Source organism: Arvicola amphibius, chromosome 8 (assembly GCF_903992535.2).
Source record: "Arvicola amphibius chromosome 8, mArvAmp1.2, whole genome shotgun sequence".
NCBI lineage: Eukaryota > Metazoa > Chordata > Mammalia > Rodentia > Cricetidae > Arvicola > Arvicola amphibius.
Genome location: NC_052054.1, coordinates 73,433,178 through 73,453,020, shown reverse-complemented (window position 1 = coordinate 73,453,020; position 19,843 = coordinate 73,433,178). Strand labels below are relative to the sequence as shown.

General features: G+C 51.8%; 1 protein-coding gene across 2 annotated transcripts in view; it reads left to right on the top strand.

The window, feature by feature from the left end:
* The first annotated feature begins 4,779 nt into the window (after positions 1-4,779).
* Nectin2 (nectin cell adhesion molecule 2) overlaps positions 4,780-19,843 on the top strand; it is a 34,036-nt gene continuing 18,972 nt past the window's right edge. For both annotated transcript variants that reach the window (XM_038339696.1, XM_038339697.1), the window contains exons 1-2: positions 4,780-5,093; positions 15,565-15,929. In XM_038339696.1, coding sequence (XP_038195624.1) covers positions 5,008-5,093; positions 15,565-15,929 — 451 coding nt within the window. In that variant the 5' untranslated portion in view covers positions 4,780-5,007. The remainder of the gene's footprint in view (positions 5,094-15,564; positions 15,930-19,843) is intronic.

Here is a 19,843-nt window from a genome sequence, read left to right as displayed (position 1 = left end):
AGTATGGCATTGTTAAAAATTGCGCTGTATTAAAATAAAAGTTATTTTAAACTTAGGAATTATTATATCTGGGAATGTTCCACTGATCACTTTTGAACTAAGGCTGGCCATGGGGAGTGAAACTGGATTAGGGGAAGACACCTCCTGTCAGCAGATACCAGGATTTGTTCCTGTACCCTCCTATCTCCCTGTCCCTGTTGGTAGAGCCCTTTTGTCCTCTGGCAAAGTGGAAGATGGCAGTTTTGTCTGTTTGCTGTATTTGCTGGCTTGCTTGTTTATGACAGGGTTTCAAGTGGCCCAAGCTGGCCTCAGACTCAGACTCGAATGCTGGGACAGACAGACAAAGGAAGGCTGGTGAGCTGCCCAGTAGCTTGTCCCCAAGCCTGATGACCAAGGGTCCTCACATCCCACTTAGTAGAAGGAGAACCTCTTCATACAAGCCACCTTCTGCCTTCAAATACAAGCATCAGAGCGTGAGCACACACAATACTAAACAATAAACAATATGGGGGGTGAAATTTTTTATTTAAATCCAGATGGCATGGTTGTTCATGCCTGTATCCTCTTTTTTTTTTTCCCCCATAGACAGGTATTCTCTGGGTAGCTTTGGAGCTTGCCCTGGCTCTAGCCTCTGTAGTCTAGCTGGCCTCGAACTTTAGAGATCCGCCTGCCTCTGCTTCCCAAGGGCTGGAATCAAAGTGCGCGCGCAGTGCCACCACCAGCTCATACCTGTATACTCAGTAGGACCGGAGGCAGAGGATTGAATGCAACATTGAGCTTCAGCCCAGGCTGTGATAATAATGAGACTCTGTCTTAGGAGAACACAAACGAACAAACAAACAAACAAACCACTATAGGCAGCACACTCTGGGAATCAAGCATTTGAGAGGACAGAAGCAGGCGGTTTAGTGCAAACCTGAGGTTAGCCTGGGGCTATAACTGAGTTCCTTGGAGTTTCCAAGCCAGGCAAGGCTACCAGATTAAGGCCCCCCAATAATTTTAAAAGTTAGATGTATAAACAACCGGTAAGATCAAAGGCAAACTATCTTCAGGCACAGTTTGGATCCAGGAGATCAAATCTACTTCCAACGCTGATGGGGCGGGGCAGGGGACTCAATGGCTGTATTTGATCAAAGTAGGTGGCTGCTGCTTCCTCTCTGCGCCCAAGAGCAGGGGTTGCTAGGCGGTAAATTACTTGGAACAGGAAGCCGTTGGCTTTGGGCCAGCCGCGCTACTGCCTTAGAGTGAGCACTACCTCTGGGGACTCCTTCACAGGCATGAGACCCACCCAGTCCTCTTGTCAACAAACCAAGCGATCTTAACAAGTCTGAAGTAGGCCTCACAGGCACGTAATCTGGAGCTCCACACTCCAGCCTGCACCTCTCTCTGGCTTCCTTTCCTGAGCCGGCCCTGCCCCAAAAAGACCAGCCAGCAGAAAGCCCAGCCCACTTGGTGGCCATCCAGAAGAGCAGGTGCAAAGGGGAAAAAAAAGACCGTAGGACACAACGGACTCTTTGACTCATGGGAGAGGGCGGGAGGCACACGGACTCTTTGACTCATGGGAGAGGGCGGGAGGCAGGATCTTCAGCTGGGTCAGGATAAAAGGCCTTGAGAAAGCCAGCAATGGTCGGCAAGGTAAAAGCTATACCATGACCATCTTAGTTTGGTTTCCGGAACCATGACAGATGGAGAGGATCAATTCCCTAAATCGTCTTCTGACCTCCTAACATGCCCTCACCCACCATGAGAAGGGTTAAGAGAAGGGAGGGTGCGGAACTCATGATCCAGGACCTGTAAGATGGCTCAACAGGTAAAGGTACCTGCTACCAAGCCTGATGACCTGAGTTCAATCCCTGGAGATTTACAAGACTGAAGGAGAGGGGGCGGTGGTGGCGCACGCCTTTAATCCCAGCACTTAGGAGGCAGAGGCAGGCGGATCTCTGAGTTTGAGGCCAGCCTGGTCTACAAGAGCTAGTTCCAGGACAGGCACTAGAAACTACAGGGAAACCCTGTCTCGAAAAAATAAAAATAAAAAGATTGAAGGAGAGAACTGACTCCTGAAACTCGTTCACATGCTATAGCACATAGGCCCCTCCTAAACAAAAAAATTTAAAGTATACACATGCACACGCACATGCATGCACACTCACGCACATGCATGCACACACATGCACATACGCACTCACGCACACACAAATGCCAAGTGATGACCAAGTGGTTAAGCGCATCTGTGGTTCTTTCTTGGTAAGATGGGATTGCTTCTCAGCACCCACAGAGTAGTTTACAACTCTCCACAACTCTAGTTCCAGGGGATCTGATGTTCTCTTCTGGCATGTAGGCAAAACACTCCTATACATAAAATTAAATAAATCTCAAAACAGGAAAGTCATTAAGGTTCTGTGCACGGTGACCCTGCTCTTATCCCAGCATGGTTGGGGGTGGGGGCGGTATCTATGTGAGCTCAAGGTCAGTCTGGTGTACAAAGGGAATTCCAGGCCACTCAGGGCTAAAGAGTTAGACTTTGTCTGGGGGAGGGGCAGGAGTCACTGTGATCTAGACTGCGTTTATTCTGTGTCGATCGTTCACATAGCTGTCCTCACATACACTTGTTCCCGGCCAGAGGCGGCGTCTGGAGGTCCAGGTTCATGCTTCATCCTGCTACTTCTTGGCTGGTGCTTTGAAAAGGTTCTGTGCCTCAGTTTACCTTTCACCCAGTGGAGATCATTACAGTACTGTCCCCTTATTAGGATTCTTGTTTTGCTCTTTTGTAAGACAGAGTCCCTCTACATAGCCCTGGCTGATTGGAACTGACTCTGTAGACCAGGCTTGCCTGGAACTCGGAGAAATCCTCCTGCCTTTGCCTCCTGAGTGCTGGGATTAAAGGTGTTTGGCACCATGCTCGACCTCTTCCTGAGATTCTTGTGAGCAATGAACAAAGACAAAGGGATTTTGCATAGTGTCCATCCTGGACCTGCCTTTTTCTAACTCTGACTTTGGGACTGAGTCAATTCCTTTCCCATGACTCACTTTCTCTACCTCCCCCAAGTTTTGATGGGGGCATTTGCAGCAGGCTGAGTTGAGTGCCTCACAGACAGAAAAGGTTAAGGCTCTTTGTTAATAATTCTGTTAAAGGGACAAGGTGGCAGCCCAGATTGGAGAGTGCTAGCTAGATCAGCTCACAGTTTCAATCCCGAACACTCCACGAGGGCCAGGAGCCAGTGAGTGGCCACCTACACTGTGATGCCAGCCTGTCATCCACAGCTTACATAGATAGTTGGAAGCCACCTTGAACTACGTGGAACTCTTGTTCTCATGAAACAAAACCAAGGTGGGTGGAATGAATGGCTGGGCAGGTAGAGGTATTTGGCACCAAACCTGACCTTCAAAGTCGGGGATCTGGCACCCATCTGATGGAAGAACCACTCAAAACAAGCTGTCCTCTAATCTTCAGAAGCAGGCATGGCCTGCAAGCACATAAAATAACAAGCAAACAAACAAATAGTATTCCGTAACAAGTAGGTCAGAGCCAGCCTCCCCTCCTTGGGCGGTTGCCACCTGGGAGAGGGAGTACAGGAATGTGACAGGCTGGAGAAGGGACCCTATCCCAGTCCAGGTGGCTCTCTGCAAGAAACCTCCTAGTACCTGGCCCTCAGGGAAGATTTGGTTATTAGGCAACCCCGCAGCTGAATCCCTTCCCCTTTGCCTTCTGTTCCCCTCCCTCACCCCACCAAATGGACTTCATCAGCTCCCCTCAGGGGCCCTGGAAATGTGAAGAGCCAGGTGAGGGTAGGGAGGAGCACAGCGTCTAGAAAGAGACAAAGAGGCCAAGTCAAAACCAGCCACTGAGACCAGAGGAGGCTGGTGAGATAGAGAAAGTGGGACAAGGACACCGGGAGAGATTGGTGGGGCCGGAGTCGGGAGTGACTGGTCCAGCCCCACCCAGAGGAGCTCGGCCTACCCGGTCGGTCTGTGCTGCCCCCTGGCGGGAGGTTGTGATCTAAAGAAAGGATACTGGGTGGGAGGGACGCAGAGGCCAGATGTAGGGACAGAAATGTTAAGAGTGACACAGAAAACCGTAAGACAGAAAACAGAAAATGACAGGGATGCAAAGAGAGATGAAAAGAAACAGACGCACACAGTCAAAGAAATGCTACGAGACATGGGGACCAAGTGACTCAGGTACACTGATAGACAAAGAAATACCAGAAGCAGAGCGACAGAGAAACACGGAGACGCAGAGGGCAGCTCAAAGATGGTGGTGGTGGGGGAAATCTAGAGAACCCAGGGCAGAGATCAAAAGGAGACCAAGTCCACTGAGAAGTGACCTCGACACAAGACGGCAGCGGGACTAGAGGAAGGGCTGGGGAAAGGGGCGTGGCCCTTGTCAAGGGGGCGGTGCCTCAAGAAGGAAGCCCTATGAAAACCCACATACTCAGGCTAACCAGAGGGCAGTGGGGCCGTGGTCTGGGCGAGGAGGCATGGTTTCTGCTGGGGAGAGCCGACCGGAAGTCTAGAAGGGGGGTGTGTGACCGCATCTAAGTAGAATGATCAGTAGGGGGCGCAGTGGGCCTTCCGGAGTTTCTGGGGGCGTGGCTCGTTGACAATGGGCGTGGCCACATTGCTAAAGGGGCGGCGCTTAATCCCAGGAGAGGGGAGGAGATAGAATCGTGAGTCGGACAGGTGTGGGACTCGGGAGGGGTGGGGTCATAGCTCCGGGAGAGGGCGGGGCCTGAATCCCAGGGTTGGCTTGGTGAAGAGGGGGCGGGGCATGTGACGTCATGAGCCCGGCCCGCTGGAGCTAAGCGAGGGGCCCGGGGGGGCGCGGATCCTGAGAGCCAGGCGGGGAAAGCTCGGCCAAAAGAACTGATCCGAGGAACCGTGAGCGGCGGGAGCCGGCCCTGGAGCCGGACACTTCAGGCCCTTGACCGCCCTCACAACCGATCGTGTGAACGCAGAGTGGTCCCTAGGCACCCCCTGCCCCGGGCCCAGTCCCTCCCCGGGCCCCCCATGGCCCGGGCCGCAGTCCTCCCGCCGTCCAGATTGTCACCGACGCTACTGTTGTTGCCGCTGCTTCTGCTCCTGCTCCAGGAAACGGTGAAAACGCGCGGATGCCCTCCCTCCGTCCTTAGAGTGGAGGGAGCTGGGACATCGTTCCCCACCTCACTCCCAGCTCTTCGAGGCCCCTTCCCTCGTGCCACCTTCCAGGCTGTCCCTATTAACCCAGAGATTCCCCTCAACACACACGGTCGGTCTCCGACTCGCCTAACCTCCCTCCTAAACGCCCTCTTAATCACAAGTGCCCATTCTAACCCGGGTTTTCTGTGTCCCCCCCCCCCTCCACCTTCCCTAGGGGTGGAAGGGGTTAAATCCTTCCCATCCTGCGCCGCTCAGTTATCCAGAATCTGGATTTCCGTCTCTGCTACCCCCCTCAGGAATGTGAAGAATGTTCCCCCCCCCACTCACTAGCTGGAAGGGTCGTGATGATGAGGGAGGACACCCACCTCCCCCCCCACCTTTTTTTCTTTTTGCTGGGTTGGGCGTCTGAGGCCCGGAGAGAATTGGGCGCGAGGGGACTCTCGGTCGAGGTTCCCTAGACCAAGGGTAGGGAGCTCGGGTCTTTGGGGGCCCCAGCAAGCCAATGATGAGAGTTGGGGGCACTCTGAGGGGGAAGGGTGTGAGTTCTGAGTGCAAACCTCAGGCCTCAGGGAGTTTATAGGCGCTGACCACCGTTTCTGGAAAAATTAAGAGCTGAGGGGTTCTGCCTCCAGGATTTTAGGAGATTCTAACCGGGATCTAGGTAGAATTGGGGGGGGAAAAGGGGATTCCAAATTGTGGGTCTGGGTTTAAACTGTGGCCGAAGAGCTCGTTCGTTGGGGATCCAGGATAGTTGGAGGCCAGAGGCACACTATGTTGGCAGCTGAGGATTTAACTATAGGTAATGGAATTTAAACGACCGGGGACTCTGACCTTTAACACCCCAGATATAAACAAAGGCTAAAAGGCTTTGCCTGGAATTGGGAACTCCGTCGGCGCTGCGTGTGTCCCGGTACAATCGGAGGCCGGGAGGTTTGCAGCAGTTCTTCTCCCTTTCTCCCTTTCCCCTGTGAACGCCGAGTGGCGACGTCCCTGGGGAAGTTTTCCGGTATCGCTTTCACCTAGTTTGGGAGGGGCGGGGCGGGGCTGGAGCGCTTCGGAGTCCCTACTCCCGGTTTCGGGACCTTATCTTTCCTTTGGTCACGCCTTTGTCCTCGAAGCACTTAGAGAGGTAAATGGGAGGTGTCTTCTCTCTAAAGCACGCGCCCCTTGCCCCCACACACTCCTGGAGGAGAAAGGCCCCCGGGGAGACTGGAGGTGGGGTGGGGGAAAACAGGTGTGTTGTCCTCGCCCCGCCCCAGCAGGTGCCCCGGCTGTTTCTTCCTATGACAAACTATGGGACTGGAGGACGAGGAGTTTCCGGAGCCTTTCCTCAGAAAAGGGGGGCGGGGATCAGAGGGATCTTGGGGAGAATGCCTATCACTTCTTTGGCCTCCTTTTCCATTCCAATACCTCCTTTGAGGTCATAGGTCTTGACCTCTAAGCTCCCTGCCTCTGTCTCAGCGACAGATGGGATCAGAACCTGCCATTCTGGGTGAATTTTCAAAACCCACCGGAACCCCCCAAGCCAAGCGTTGATTGAGTGTGAGCCTACAGAGCAGTCCTCAGAACCCCAAAGCAGAACTCGTTCCTCTTCTCAGCCTGCAAAGGAGGAAACCGAACAAACACATTCTTTCCCAAGGTCCACTCTGTCCCTGGGAGGCCTTTGAAAGCCAGCAATCCAATGGCCTTGTTCTACAGGTTCCCCCTAAAGTGCTTCCTGTTTCCTAGACTGTCCCTTTTTTGCAAGAACCTGGGGGGGATTCCTAGGTGCTGGGCATAACCTGGAGAAAGCTGCAGCCCTTCCTAACCACCTGCTCCTACCTCCACTTCATTCTCTCTCTTTCTCCCTCCCTCTAGTTTGTCTTCTCTCCCTCTTCCGTTCACAACTCCTTTTCATTTCTCCCTTCTCCCCTTCTTCCTTCCCATCTTCATCTCTACTCTGTTTCTTATCTCCCGTCGCCTTTCTCTCCCTCTCAGTCTCCTGCCCCTGGCTCCTCAGCTTCTCTCCCCCCCCCACAGGCCTCCTGGGGGGGGGGGGAATGGGACTTTCACCACCTGGACCTCCTGCCTGAGCCTGCTCCTCTCTCCCAACTCTTCCCCATCTTTCTCTGCTCATCCTTGTCTGCCAGGCAGCCCCACACAGCGGTGGGGGAGGGGAGAAGAGGGGACTGCAGGCCTGGCTGTCTCTTCTCGTTAGAGAAGGGGCACTGAGCAGAAGAGAAATGGGGGGGACAGGGACAGGAGCCAAGAGAGGGAGGACAGAGAATCAGATCTAAGGATGGAGTCATGCACAAAGAATGAAGATCTGCAAGAGAGGGCAGAGGGGGCAGGGGTGTAGGCAGGGAGAGCCGAAGGGCAGAGAGGTTTGGTGACAGGAGAGAAAGACCCCAGCCAGGGGACTGTGGAGATCCTGTGACTGAAGATCATAGCACAGGCCAGTCTCAAGGACAGCCAGTGTGGAGGGGCCACAGGGAGTGATAGACACAGGAGGGACAGGGAGTCTTGCACAAGGGCCAGCTCCCCTGCCCCCGCCTGGGATGCTGTTACATTTTTAATGTCCCAGCAATGCTGAGAAACGGAACAGGAAGGGGAGGAGGAGAGAGACCCAGAGGGATGGCCCAGGCAATGAGAAAGTGTGTCGGGAGATGTGGATTGGTGTGGGTGCTGGACACGCAGGGACACGGAGATCCCAGGGTCACCGAAACAGAAAGGCAGGAGTGGTGACCACACACCTGTAACTCCAGCACTCGAAGAAGACTGAGGCAGGAGAATTGCAGGGAGTTCAAGGCCAGGCTGAGCTACATCTAAAAGACCCTGTCTTCAAGAAGAGTGGTGGAGGCAGGCCCGTGTGTAAGTTTAGTGCCCATGTTGGGGCGGCTGAGGCAGCAGAATCTGAGCCCCAGAGTGCTCACCTAGCTTACATGGAACCCTGGGTTCCATCCTCAACTAAAGCAGGCATGGTGGCCCAAGACTGTAATCCAACATGAGTTCAAGATTACATGACTGCATAGTGAGACTGAGACCAGCCTCGGTTACCCAAGACCTTTTCTCAGAGAAGAGAGGGCGCAGACAAGCTGGGAATGAGGTCCAGGCCATAGTACTTGCCTGACATGTGAAGCCTAGGGCTCGGTCCCCTCGCACCAAATGAATCTCCAGTGGGAGTGTACACCTGTAATCCCGAAAATGGAAGGTAGAGACCAGAATGGCAGAAGTTTGAGGTCATTCTGGCTGCATAATTAAATTCAGACCAGCCTCTGCTGAACAGAAACCCTGCATCAAAAACAAAATTGTCGTCATTTTGTGTTGTGGTGGCACACGCCTTTAATCCCAGGACTTTGGAGGCAGAGGCCTGCGGATCTTTGTTCTGAGTTCAAGGGCATCATGGTCTAACTAGAATTCTAGGACAGCCAGGGCTACATATTAAGTCTCTCTCTGTCTCTGTCTGTCTCTGTCTCTCTCTCTCTCTCTCTCTCTCTCTCTCTCTCTCTCTCTCTCTCTCTCTCTCTCTCTCTCTCTCTCTCTCTCTCTCTCCATATATATATGTAGCCCTATTAAGATAGAGGCCTCCTGGAACTGGGATGTACACTAAGCACTAAGGTGGCATCTTTTGGCAGGATATGGGAGTGGTCTGCCCCAGGGCCCAGCCAGAAAGAGCTTTGGAGGCCTTTACCCTGATGAGTCTGCACTTCCACAGGGGAAGTCCTCTGGAAGCTGAACCCTGTAGCAAAGGGGCCAGAGGGGCCTCGTGTAACCCCCGAGTGTTAAAGCTGAGCTGAGGCCCGCGTAGAAATCCAGACACAGCCCAGGCCATGCATCCTGGCAGCCCTGGTTGCATTCTCAGCCCTCAGCCCGGCTCCGGATGTCCGCTGTGGGGGTGGGACCCATGATTAATGTAATTAATTAATTAACCAGGTGGCTGAGGCAGCAGCTGATGCCAGTGCTCCAAGCACGCTGGCCATGAAGGGTTTGCTCCAGGCCTGCCCCACCTTACCATGGTTGGGGGTAGGACACACCGGGTTTTATAGGTGTGCAGGGGCCAGCGGAGACTTGAGGAGTCAGCCAGCCAGGCAAGAATCTAAGACGCCAGGAGTTCAGACTCAAGCCTTCTTCCCCAAGATCTGGGGTTCTAGATCCCACAACCTCTCTCCTTCTGACCTGAAGTATAGGAGCCAGCCCTCCTCCCTCAGGCTAGAAGACCCCAGCTCCAACCCTCCCTGTGTCTTTGCTCACCGTAGGCTTTCCTTATGCCAGAGGGAGGCAGTCCCCACTCTGGCTTGCAGGAAACCAGTCTTCAGGGAGAGGAAGTGTGTTTGAGGACCCAGCTGACATCACTATGGATCTGTCACCAGTTAGCCTTGCTGAGGAAAGCAGAGAGAAGCAAGTGTTCCCACGGCCATTTTCTGGCCACTGCCTCTGGGGCATGGTGTTGGCTGTGTCCCTGCAAGGTCATACCACAGCCACCTGCCATGCTGCCCATAGAAGTGTTTCTCTCTCTCTTCTCTTTTTTTTTAGTCTTTTTTTTTTTTGGTTCATTTTGTTTTTGGAGATAGGGTTTCTTTGTGTAGCCCTTTCTGTCCTGGAACTTGCTCTGTAGACCAGGCTGGCCCTGAACTGTGAACTCTCGGAGGTCCACCTGCCTCTGCCTCCCAAGTGCTGGGATTAAAAGCGTGTGCCATCACCTCCCAGCCAGATATGTTTTTAGCACCGAGCCACACATCTTCCCTACTTCATGACTCCCCGTCTCCTCACCTGACACACAGAATCCCCTCATCCCCCTAACCCCCAAGTCTTCAAATTCCAGGTCCCCAACAGTCTCTTCCTTCCCAAACCCAGTCTTACGCTCCCATTCCTGCTTGGGAGAAAATCTTCCTTCTAGATCCTTCTCCATCAGCACAGGCCCTACCCTGACCCAGAAGCCTTTTCTTAATTATCACTGATCTTCCTAAACTTTGTCCTGTCCCTTCCCCATGTTTACAATCCCTGGGGCTCCCCACTAAAAGCCCACACACTTTAATTCAGTCCTGGCCTATGGAACCTAGCGTATTCTGCTGTTTGTAAGATGGGTGTCCACTGCGTAAGCTTTTCTTATATCAGCCTCTCCAGAGCAGGGCTTACAGGTGTGGACCTCCATGCCTGGTAGTCCAGCACCATTCTAATCAAAATGCCATCGTTCATTCATCCAGCACCTTTGGGATACCAGCACTGATCTAGGCTCTGGAATGTGGGATGAATAAAACAAAGACCTCTTCCCCTTGGGGCCATGCTGGGGTCAGTGAGCAGCCTGGGCGGTGGTGACACATACTTTTAATCCCAGCACTTGGGAGCAGAGGCAGGCAGATCTCTGTGAGTTCAAGGTCAGCCTGGTCTATGGGAGTGAGTTCCAGGACAACTAGGGCTACACAGAGAAACCCTATCTTGAAAAAGCAAAAACAAGAAATCCAAAAAGAAGAATCCTTGTTATCAGTATGGTGATGGAGCTTATCTCACTAAGCAGGATGAGGAGGAAACCTTGTGGACCTCTTGGGAAAGGAAAACTGCCAGGGCAAAGGCCCTGAAGTAGGACTTGGCCTGAGCCTGAGGACCAGGGAGGAGCCCCGAGATGGGGTGGGTGTGAGCATGCAGGGTTCGCAGCAAAAAGGGAGCTACTGGTGGCTCCAAGCAGAGAAGAGGAGATACCAGCTACCGTAGTTTCTCTCTGGCTGTGCATGGAGACATAGCCTGCAAGGTAGATACCTAGGAAGTAACCCAAACAAGAAATGCTGCTGGGGTAAGCCAGAGTGGGGGCCTGAGGCATCACACATGTAGTCTGGCTGTAGATAAATTTTAAAGATGGTTCCTGCAGAGATGGACTTCCTGATGGCTTTTCCTCAGGGAGCTGGGAGAGACTGAACCAGCTTCCATCCTGAACCTTTTACTAAGGTTTCGGGTGGGCTTTTAAAATGTGCTACTCAGCTGAGAAGGGGTGGCACACATTAATCACAGCACTTGGGAGGCAGAGGCAGGCGGATCTCTGTGAGTTTGAGGCCATCCTGGTCTACAGAACAATTCCAGGACAGGCAAGGTACACAGAGAAACCCTGTCTCAAAAAACAAAACAAAAGGGGGCGGGACTGGCTCAAGCAGGTGACTCCAAGGTCTTGAGTTCCTTGCCAGTCAGACCGTACAGCCAGCCACTCGTCTCAAAAACAACAAAACAGGGGCTGACAAGTTGGTCCAGCAGGTGAAGGTGCCAAGCCAAGGTTCTGTCACCGAGACCCACAAGTAGACAGGGGGAGTCAATCCCCACCCCTGTGCAATGGCACACCCAGCCCTGCCCACAAATAAATGTAATAATTAAAAAAAAAAAAAACCACTGTCCATCCCATAAGGACCTGAACATCCCATTCTTTGTTTGAGCTCTTTGGTTTTGAGGAGGTTTTGTTTGTTTGTTTTCTGAGACAGGGTTTCTCTGTGTAGCCCTGGCTGTCCTAGAATTCATTCTGTACACCAGGCTGTCCACAAACTCAGAGACCCACCTGCCTCTGCTTCCCGAGTGCTGGGACTAAAGGTGTGCACCACCACACAGGGCCTGTTCTTTTATATATATTTAGATGCTTAGTCTGGAGGTCTTGGGGCAGTAAAATTTTTGCTATTTATGTGTTTTTCATTTATTATTGATTTGAGACAGGACCTCCCTGTGTAAAACGGGTTAACCTGGAATTGGCTGACCTCAAATTCATGATCCTCATGCCTCTGCCTCCTTGGTGCTGGGATTACAACTGAAGGCCACTGAGCCAGGTTTACCAACTTTTAGTGTTTTGGGGGGGAGGGAGGGAACCACACCACACGTGTGGCGGTCAGAAGACAACTTTCAGGAGTATATTCTCTTCATCCACTTTGTGGGTCTCGGGGTAGCCGTCACTTTTACCCACTGAACCATCTCACCAGCCCCTCGTTGACATCTTTTAAAGCCCATTTTGCTGTTTTTAATGTGTGTGCTTCCTGTCTAGTTACACGAACCTCTAATTCACATTTGCAAGGATGTGTAATCCCAATGCTCAGGAGGGTGAGGCTGGAGGATGGATGTTAATTCAAAGAGAACTGGAGCTAAACAATGAGGCCCTGTCTAAATAAACAAAGTAAGGTCTCTGCCTAGGCTAACCCTGCCAGATGCGGCCTGTGGGGGCAGGCACTGACCTTGTGACCTGGCCTGTAGAGAGTGTCAGATCTTTTACTGGAATTGTCCCAGGGGATCCTACAGGGTGGCTTAAATGTCTCCATTTTACACATGGAAGAGCTTGGGCTTGAAAAGGTCATCCAGCCAGGAAGCAGCAATCATCAGGAAGCTCACATCTATCTGTGTTACAGTTCTTTTAAAAAGTACTTCTGCCCCTGGTGCCCTCTGTGATAGGGCTGGAACACAGGGCTTTCCATATGCTATGTAGGTGATCTACCTCTGAGCCACATCCCCACACCCCAGCCCCTCACTGGGGGATTCTAGTCAGGGGCTCTAACTGCTGAGCTGTTCTCCCCCAAGCCCACATTGATCTGCTCTGCCCCAGAGGATGAAGTCTTTGGGGCAAGGCCAGCTGGGCTTACGGGTGAAGCGTGTCTGGAGATGCTGTGACTCTCCAAGCCATCACTGGTTGTCACTTGTCCATCTTCCCTGGCACTGTCCACAGTCTCGTGTTCTGTCAGACTCCCTCATCAGGGCCACTTGGCTTCTTCTTTTTAAAGATTTTTAAGTATTTTGGTGTAGCGCCTACATGTGTCTATGCACCGCATGTGCAGTGTCTGAGGAAAAGCTGGAGCTGTGGATGGTTGTGAGCCCCCACGCTGACACTGGGAACTGAGCCCAGGTCCTCTGCAAGAGCAACAGGTGCTCTTAACCTCTGAGCCACCTCTTCAGTCCCTGACTATCTATCTATCTATCTATCTATCTATCTATCTATCTATCTATCTATCTATCTATCGATAGAAAGAGAGAGAGAGATAGAGAGAGAGAGAGAGAGAGAGAGAGAGAGAGAAAGAGAGAGAGAGTCAGAGTTTAGCTATGTCTCCCTAGCTGTCCTGGAACTCTCTATGTGGCCCAGGCTGGCCTTGAATTCACAGAACTCTGAACTCATCTGCCTCCACCTCCAGTGTGCTGGACTTAAAAGCTCTTACCGCCACACCCTGGTTCCCCAGGATTCTTGTGTGTGAGGAGGCCGGGGCTGTCCCCTCACCACTGTACAGGAGCACAGCTCTGCCCAGCCCTCTCCAGGTGGCTGCCATGTGCCCTGTCATGAGTCGTTCACCTCGGGCTCACCAGCAATGACCACTTGTAATTATGGGCCTCTTGGTTTGTTTACAAATTCAGGCTTCCTGTGGACCCACGCTAAAGTGCTCTCCAAGCATTCCTTAGTCCGCGTAACACCCCTGGAGGGTGCGACACCCCTGAGGATGCGACACTGTCATTATGGCCTCATTATGCAGCTGGGAAACTGAGGCACGGAGATGGAGAACCCACACATTATTGTGCCCTGGGTCATCGTGGTGTACTTCCTCCCAAAGCTGAGATACGGCCTTTCTTGTTTCTGTACTCGTTCAAATTGGGGACAGGTGCTGGCGAGAAGGCTCAACAGTTAGTGCAGAGGACTTGCTCGGTTGCCAGTAAAGGGCCTGTCACTCTGATTCCAAGGGATCCAACGCCCTCTTCAGGCCCCCATAGGTACCTGCACACACGTCACACATAGATGCAGACATAAAATTAAAAAATAATCTTTTTAATGTGAGCAATTGGGAGCTGGCTTAGTGGTTGAGAGCACTGGCTGCTTTTCCAGAGGACCCGAGTTCAAGTCTAAACATCCACATGGCAGCTCACAGTTGTCTGTAACTCTAGTTCCAGGGGATCCGATGCCCTCTTCCTGTGAAGGCACCAGGAACACATACGTGTGCGTAGACATACATGTAGGCAAAACACGTGGCACAGAGGCAGGTGGATCTCTGTGTTCAAGGCCAGCCTGGACTACAGAGCAAGTTCTAGGATGATCAGTTCTATGTAGAGATAGTCTGTCTCAAAAAGAGCAAAAGTAAATTAACAAAAATAAAGTAGGAAAATAGGAAAAGGGACTCGAGGACATATTGGGAGTTAGTGGTCGCTAAAGGAAGGGGAGTCATTTTCTTGAGTGGCCTGGCCTCAGGCTTGTTGCCCATGTCCCAGTAGATAAGCCCACAGCCATGCTCATGGCACAGCACCCAAATTAGATTCGATGGATCACAAAACGCATGAAAGTCAGGGAGACTTGCTGGTAAGAAAGAGGTTCAGCAGGAGCCACAGGAGGTGAGAAGTAATGGGGGTGATGGTCAGGGAGAAAGGACGGTAGCCCTGGGGTAAAACACTCATCCGGCATGTGTGGGGCCCACATTCTCTCTCCAGTGCTGTAAGACAGAGGACAGACGGGGGAGACAGACCGATGGACAGAATACTTTCTCTGTGGTATGAGGACCATGTCAAAAGCTGGTGTGGGAGGTCCTTCTGTCTATGTGTTGCTTTTATTGGTTAATGAATAAAGAAACTGGCTTGGCCTATAGCGTGGGAGGAGGAAGGCCGAGTTAGAGAGAAGTGATGGAGCCACCACCGGGGACATGCTGGTTTACCTGGTAAGCCACAGCCACGTGATGATATACAGATTAATAGAAATTGGTTAAATTAATATGTAAGAGTTAGCCAATAAGAAGCTAGAGCTAATGGTCCAAGCAGAGATTTAATTAATATAGTTTCTATGTGGTTATTTCAGTTCTGGGCAGCTGGGATAAAGAAGCAGCCTCCTTGCTACAAAAAGCTAGATGCAACATCGAACATCTGGAATCCCAGCAACTGGAGAGGCTGAGTGAGACGGGGATCTCAGGGATTTGTTAGCCAGTTTAGCTGAACTGGTGAGCTCCAGGCCAATCAGAGACCCTGAATCAAATATGATGGAGAACTGGAGAGATGGCTCAGTTGTTAAGAGCACTGCCTGCCCTTCCGGAGGATCCAGATTCTGATTGCCAGCACCCACATAGAGGCTCGCAGCCACCTGTAACTTCAGCTCCATGGGTTCTGACTTCCCCCTTCTGGCCTCCAGTGGCACTGCATGCACATGGTGCACATACATGCATACAGGCAAAACACCCATCACGTAAACTGAAAAAAATAAATCTAAAAAATAAAATTAAAAAGACAAGGAGGGAGTCAAGTGTGGTGACACATGATTTTAATCTTAGCGCTGGGAGACGGAGGCAAGCAAATCTCTGAGTTCAAGGCAACATTGGGCCACATAGTGAGTTAGGCCAGCCTGAGCTACGTACTGAGACCCTGTCTAAATTAAAGCAATTGAATAGGAAGTTCATCTCTGCCTTGGCATAGCCTTTCCTGGAGACCACTGGCTTATTCCCTTCCCCACTTGACTGACTTCTTTCCTCTCTCCCTAGGAGCCCAAGATGTGCGGGTACGAGTGCTGCCAGAGGTCCGCGGCCGCCTGGGAGGCACTGTGGAGTTACCGTGTCACCTGCTCCCACCCACGACTGAGCGCGTCTCTCAGGTGACTTGGCAGCGCTTGGATGCCGCAGTCGTGGCCGCCTTCCACCCATCCTTCGGTGTGGACTTCCCCAACCCTCAGTACAACAAGGAGCGCCTGTCCTTTGTCAGAGCAAACGAGGACACAAACGCGGACCTGCGGGACGCCACGCTAGCCTTCCGGGGACTGAGGGTGGAGGACGAGGGCAATTACACCTGCGAGTTTGCTACCTTTCCCAATGGTACCCGCAGGGGGGTGACCTGGCTCAGAGTCATAGGTGAGTGGGGAGACAGTGTGAGAGCCCCTTCTGCCTATTTCTCCCTGTCTCAGCTTTCAGGTTGACCGCCCTTAATGTGTTGTCAAAGGGCTTGTTTTTGTTGCGGTTTGTTTGTTTCTGTTTTCGTTTCATTGAGAAGGGAAGCTCATGTAGTTAAGACTGCCCTCAAATTTTTTTATTTTTTAAAAATTAGGTGCGTGCATGTGGGTATGTGCGTCCATCCTGCAGTGTTTGGAGGTCAAAGACAACTTTTGGGAGCCAGTTCTCTCGTCATACCTTGGTAGCTCTGGAGATCAAACTCGGATTGTCAAGCGCCAGGCTTGGTGGCTGTTGCCATTACCGCTGAGCCACTTATGCCAACTCCAGCCTCAAACGTCTGTGTGACTGGGGATGAGCTGGATATTTTGATCCTGTCTCCAACTCGACCTCAGAGCGCTGGCATTAAGGACCTGAGCCATCCCATCTAGTTCATTTGGTGCTGGGGACAGAACCAATACTAGGCAAGCGCTTTCCCAACTGAGTTATAGCCTTAGCCCCAGTTTCCTTTCCTCTCTCCCTCCTTCTCCCTCCCTCCCTCCCTCCTCCCCTTCCTTCCTTCTTCTAAGAAATGTAGCCCAGGCTTGCTTGAACTCTAAGCCTCCTGCCTCCGTCTCCCGAGTGCTAGGACCACAGGAACACATCAAGGCTCCTACCCTTGACAAACACTTATTTGTCCCCGACTGGGTGGTACTTGCTTATTCTGTCCACCAAGGGTATAGCAGGCTACAGCATGTTTTCCCCTTGAGCTCAATATGTAGTCCAGGCTGACCTCCAATTCAAAGCAGTTGCCTTAGGGCTGGGACTATAGGTGTGTGGGCCATTGCATTCTGCTCTGGCTTTGTCCTGAGAACAAGAGCCATGGGGGTTCTGAGCAAGCACGGAGCTGGGGCTTGGGGAAGAGTCCTTGTGGATGTCCCAGAGAGCTCAGAACAACTTTTTTGAATCAAAAAATGTGACTGGGTGGGGGGATTAGAGAGGCAGGAAGCAGGGAGTGAGCCTTGGGCTCGCTTTGGCTTGCCGCAGGATGAGGCAGTGTGGGAAATTGAGGAGACAAAACAGGAAATTTTGTTCCTGGAGTGGGGGAGAAGGAGGACCAGAACAGACACCCATGGGGCTGAAAAGGTGGCTCAGTAGGAAGACTACTGACTCCTATTTCATAAGTCCCTGGTTTGGTTCCCAGCACCCATATGGCAGCTCACAATCACCTGTAACTCCACTTCCTGGGGGCTCCATCTCCCTCTTCTCTCCCCTGTGGATGCTGCAGGCCTGTGGTGGGCAGGCACATACAGGCACAACACCCATACGCAGAAAATAAAAAATAAAGGACTTGCAGCCTGCCGGCCTCACAAACAGATGACTGACAGAGCCAGCTGGCAGGGTGGCAGCGATTTCTCCTTAGAGTTGGAAAAATCCCTGCAGGCCACACCATCCAGCCCTCCAGACACCACACTGCCCCAGGTTAGTACCTCCTTTCTGGCTCCAGAGAGTTGGAAACCTCCCTACACACTCTGGAACAGAAGGTTCCCTTTCCAAGGGACACCAGAAGAGCTGCTTCCATAGCTCCAGGCACAGCTCTTGCCAGTTCTGGGGGAGCACGCCTGTCATTCCATAAACTCGGGGCTGAGGGCAGCCTGGGCAACTTTAGACCTATTCTCAAAATCGATTTCACTGTGAGTTTGAAGCCATCTTGCCTGGTCTACAAAGTGAGTTCAGAGCTACACAGAGTAAATCTTGTCTCAAAAAAAAGAAAAAAAAAAAAAAAACCAACACAAAGTTCTTGCTAGGGATGAAGCTCTATGATAGACTATTTGCCTAGATCCTCCAGTGAGGGGCTGGGGGCATGGCTCTGTAACAGAGCACCTGTCTGTCATGCAAAAAAAAAGGAAGGAAGAAGGAAATGTAAGCAGAGCTGGAAGTGGGCTTACCTGATAGAGTGCTTCCCTATGGTGCATAAAACATCTTGGGTCCAGTCTCCAGCACCACATGAAACAAGGGCTGATGGCCTGCATTCCCAAGAAGTGGAAGATAGAGTTAGGATAATCAGAGGTTGAAGGTCATCTTTGGATCTATGAAGGGAGTTGAGGCCACCTGGGGTTTTTGAGACCCTATCTAAAAGAAAGAAAGAAAGAAAGAAAGAAAGAAAGAAAGAAAGAAAGAAAAAGAGGCATGCACGCACACTTCACACTCCGCAAAGTCTTTCTCCCACACCTCTGTAAAGCCCTCTGCTCTTGTGCAATAGTTTGAACAAGACTAAAATCAAGAAATGCTTCAAGCCAGGTGTGGAGGCATGTGCTCATTCTCCAAGGCTAAAGCAGGATCGTGGGATTGAGGCTATCCTACATAGCTAGACCCTCCTTCTACACAGAAAAAAATGGATACCTAAAAGGGAAACTGGGGTTGTTGAGTAGCGAGTGCTTGCCTGGCATGCATGGGGTCCTCAGCTGTGTCCCTAGGCTGTGCTGCGCAGTGAGACTGACAGGACAGGGAAGAGGGAAGGGAGAAGCGGGGGCGTGGGAAGTGGTGGGGGCGGGTAGCGGCTCAGGGACACAGCCTTGGCTATCATTCACAAGGTCCTAGGTTCCATCAGTAATACTGGAAGAGGGAAGGAGGGGTGGAGGGCAGGCAAACTTTAGAACATCAGTCAGGCCACAGGCATTGTGGGAAGAGCAACCTCTGACTGTGGAAAGGCTGGTGACTCAGGATCACAGAGGCCAGAAAAGTCCAGTTGAGGAAGTTAGCCTCCATCTGGGGGTGAGGGCTGTAGGGTATAGAACTCCCAACCGAGAGCCGTGCACCATGGCCAGGCTCCACAGTCAAAAGAAACTTCCCAGTGGAAGGATCTGGAAAACCCCTGTGGCCACCGATGAACCGGAGGGCCTGATGGATCCGTGCCCTTTGGTGGTCAGGGGGACACAGTGAGGACAGAGAGGGGAGGGGACCGATAGCTCAGGCGATACCTGCTCAGATGGGCAGGTCCACTTGGATGCAGGAGACCCACGAGTCCGACTCCAGGGACAGTGCTGGTTAAGAGAAACACAGGGTTTTCCCATGTCTCCCGGGAGGATAAGGTGAAAGGGCAAACGTGATGAGCAACGGGGATCCCTGTTGTTTACCTCCCAGTTTGGAAGTGCAGTACAGCGGTGATCACAGGAAAAGAAACAGAACACTGTCTTCCCTTCTGGTCCCGGGGGATGGAACCCAGGCCTCAGCGTCCTAGACGAGAGCCCACTCACAGACCCTGACTGTGGAATTTTAGGCAGGAATTTTGCCACAGAGCCATGCCTCAGACTCTAGACTTTCTCTCTCCTTCCCTGCCTTTTTTTTTTTTTTTTTTTTTTTTTGGTTCTTTTTTGAGACAGGGTTTCTCTGTAGCCCTAGCTGTCCTAGCCTCAAACTCAGAGATCTGCCTGTCTCTGCCTCCCGAGTGCTGGGATCAAAGGCATTTGGCTTAAAGCTGGCTCAGCTAAAGACTTTTCATTTTCTTCCAGGCTGTTGCCCTCTGTCTCTGCTTTTGATTTGTTTTTAATTATTGTTAGTGCCGTTGTTGTTGTTTTGTTTGCTTGGTTTTTTTGAGAGAAAATTTATGGTAGCCCAGGCTGACTTGCCCTTCTGACCCTCCAGCCTCCGCTTCTCCAGAGCTGACATGCACCACTCACCACGCCCCACTTATTGTTTTTATTATTGATTCAAAGTCTAACTATGTAGCTTAAGCCCAGCCTTCCCAGTGATGGCATCACAGGTTTACCCTGTCAGCCTTGGCCTGTATATCTTTCCGATGGGGCAGTATGGATATTGTAAAATGTCCTGCACAGGCCTGACTTGGTGGTGCACACCTTTAATCTCAGCACTCAAGGAAGGTGGATCTCTGGAAATTC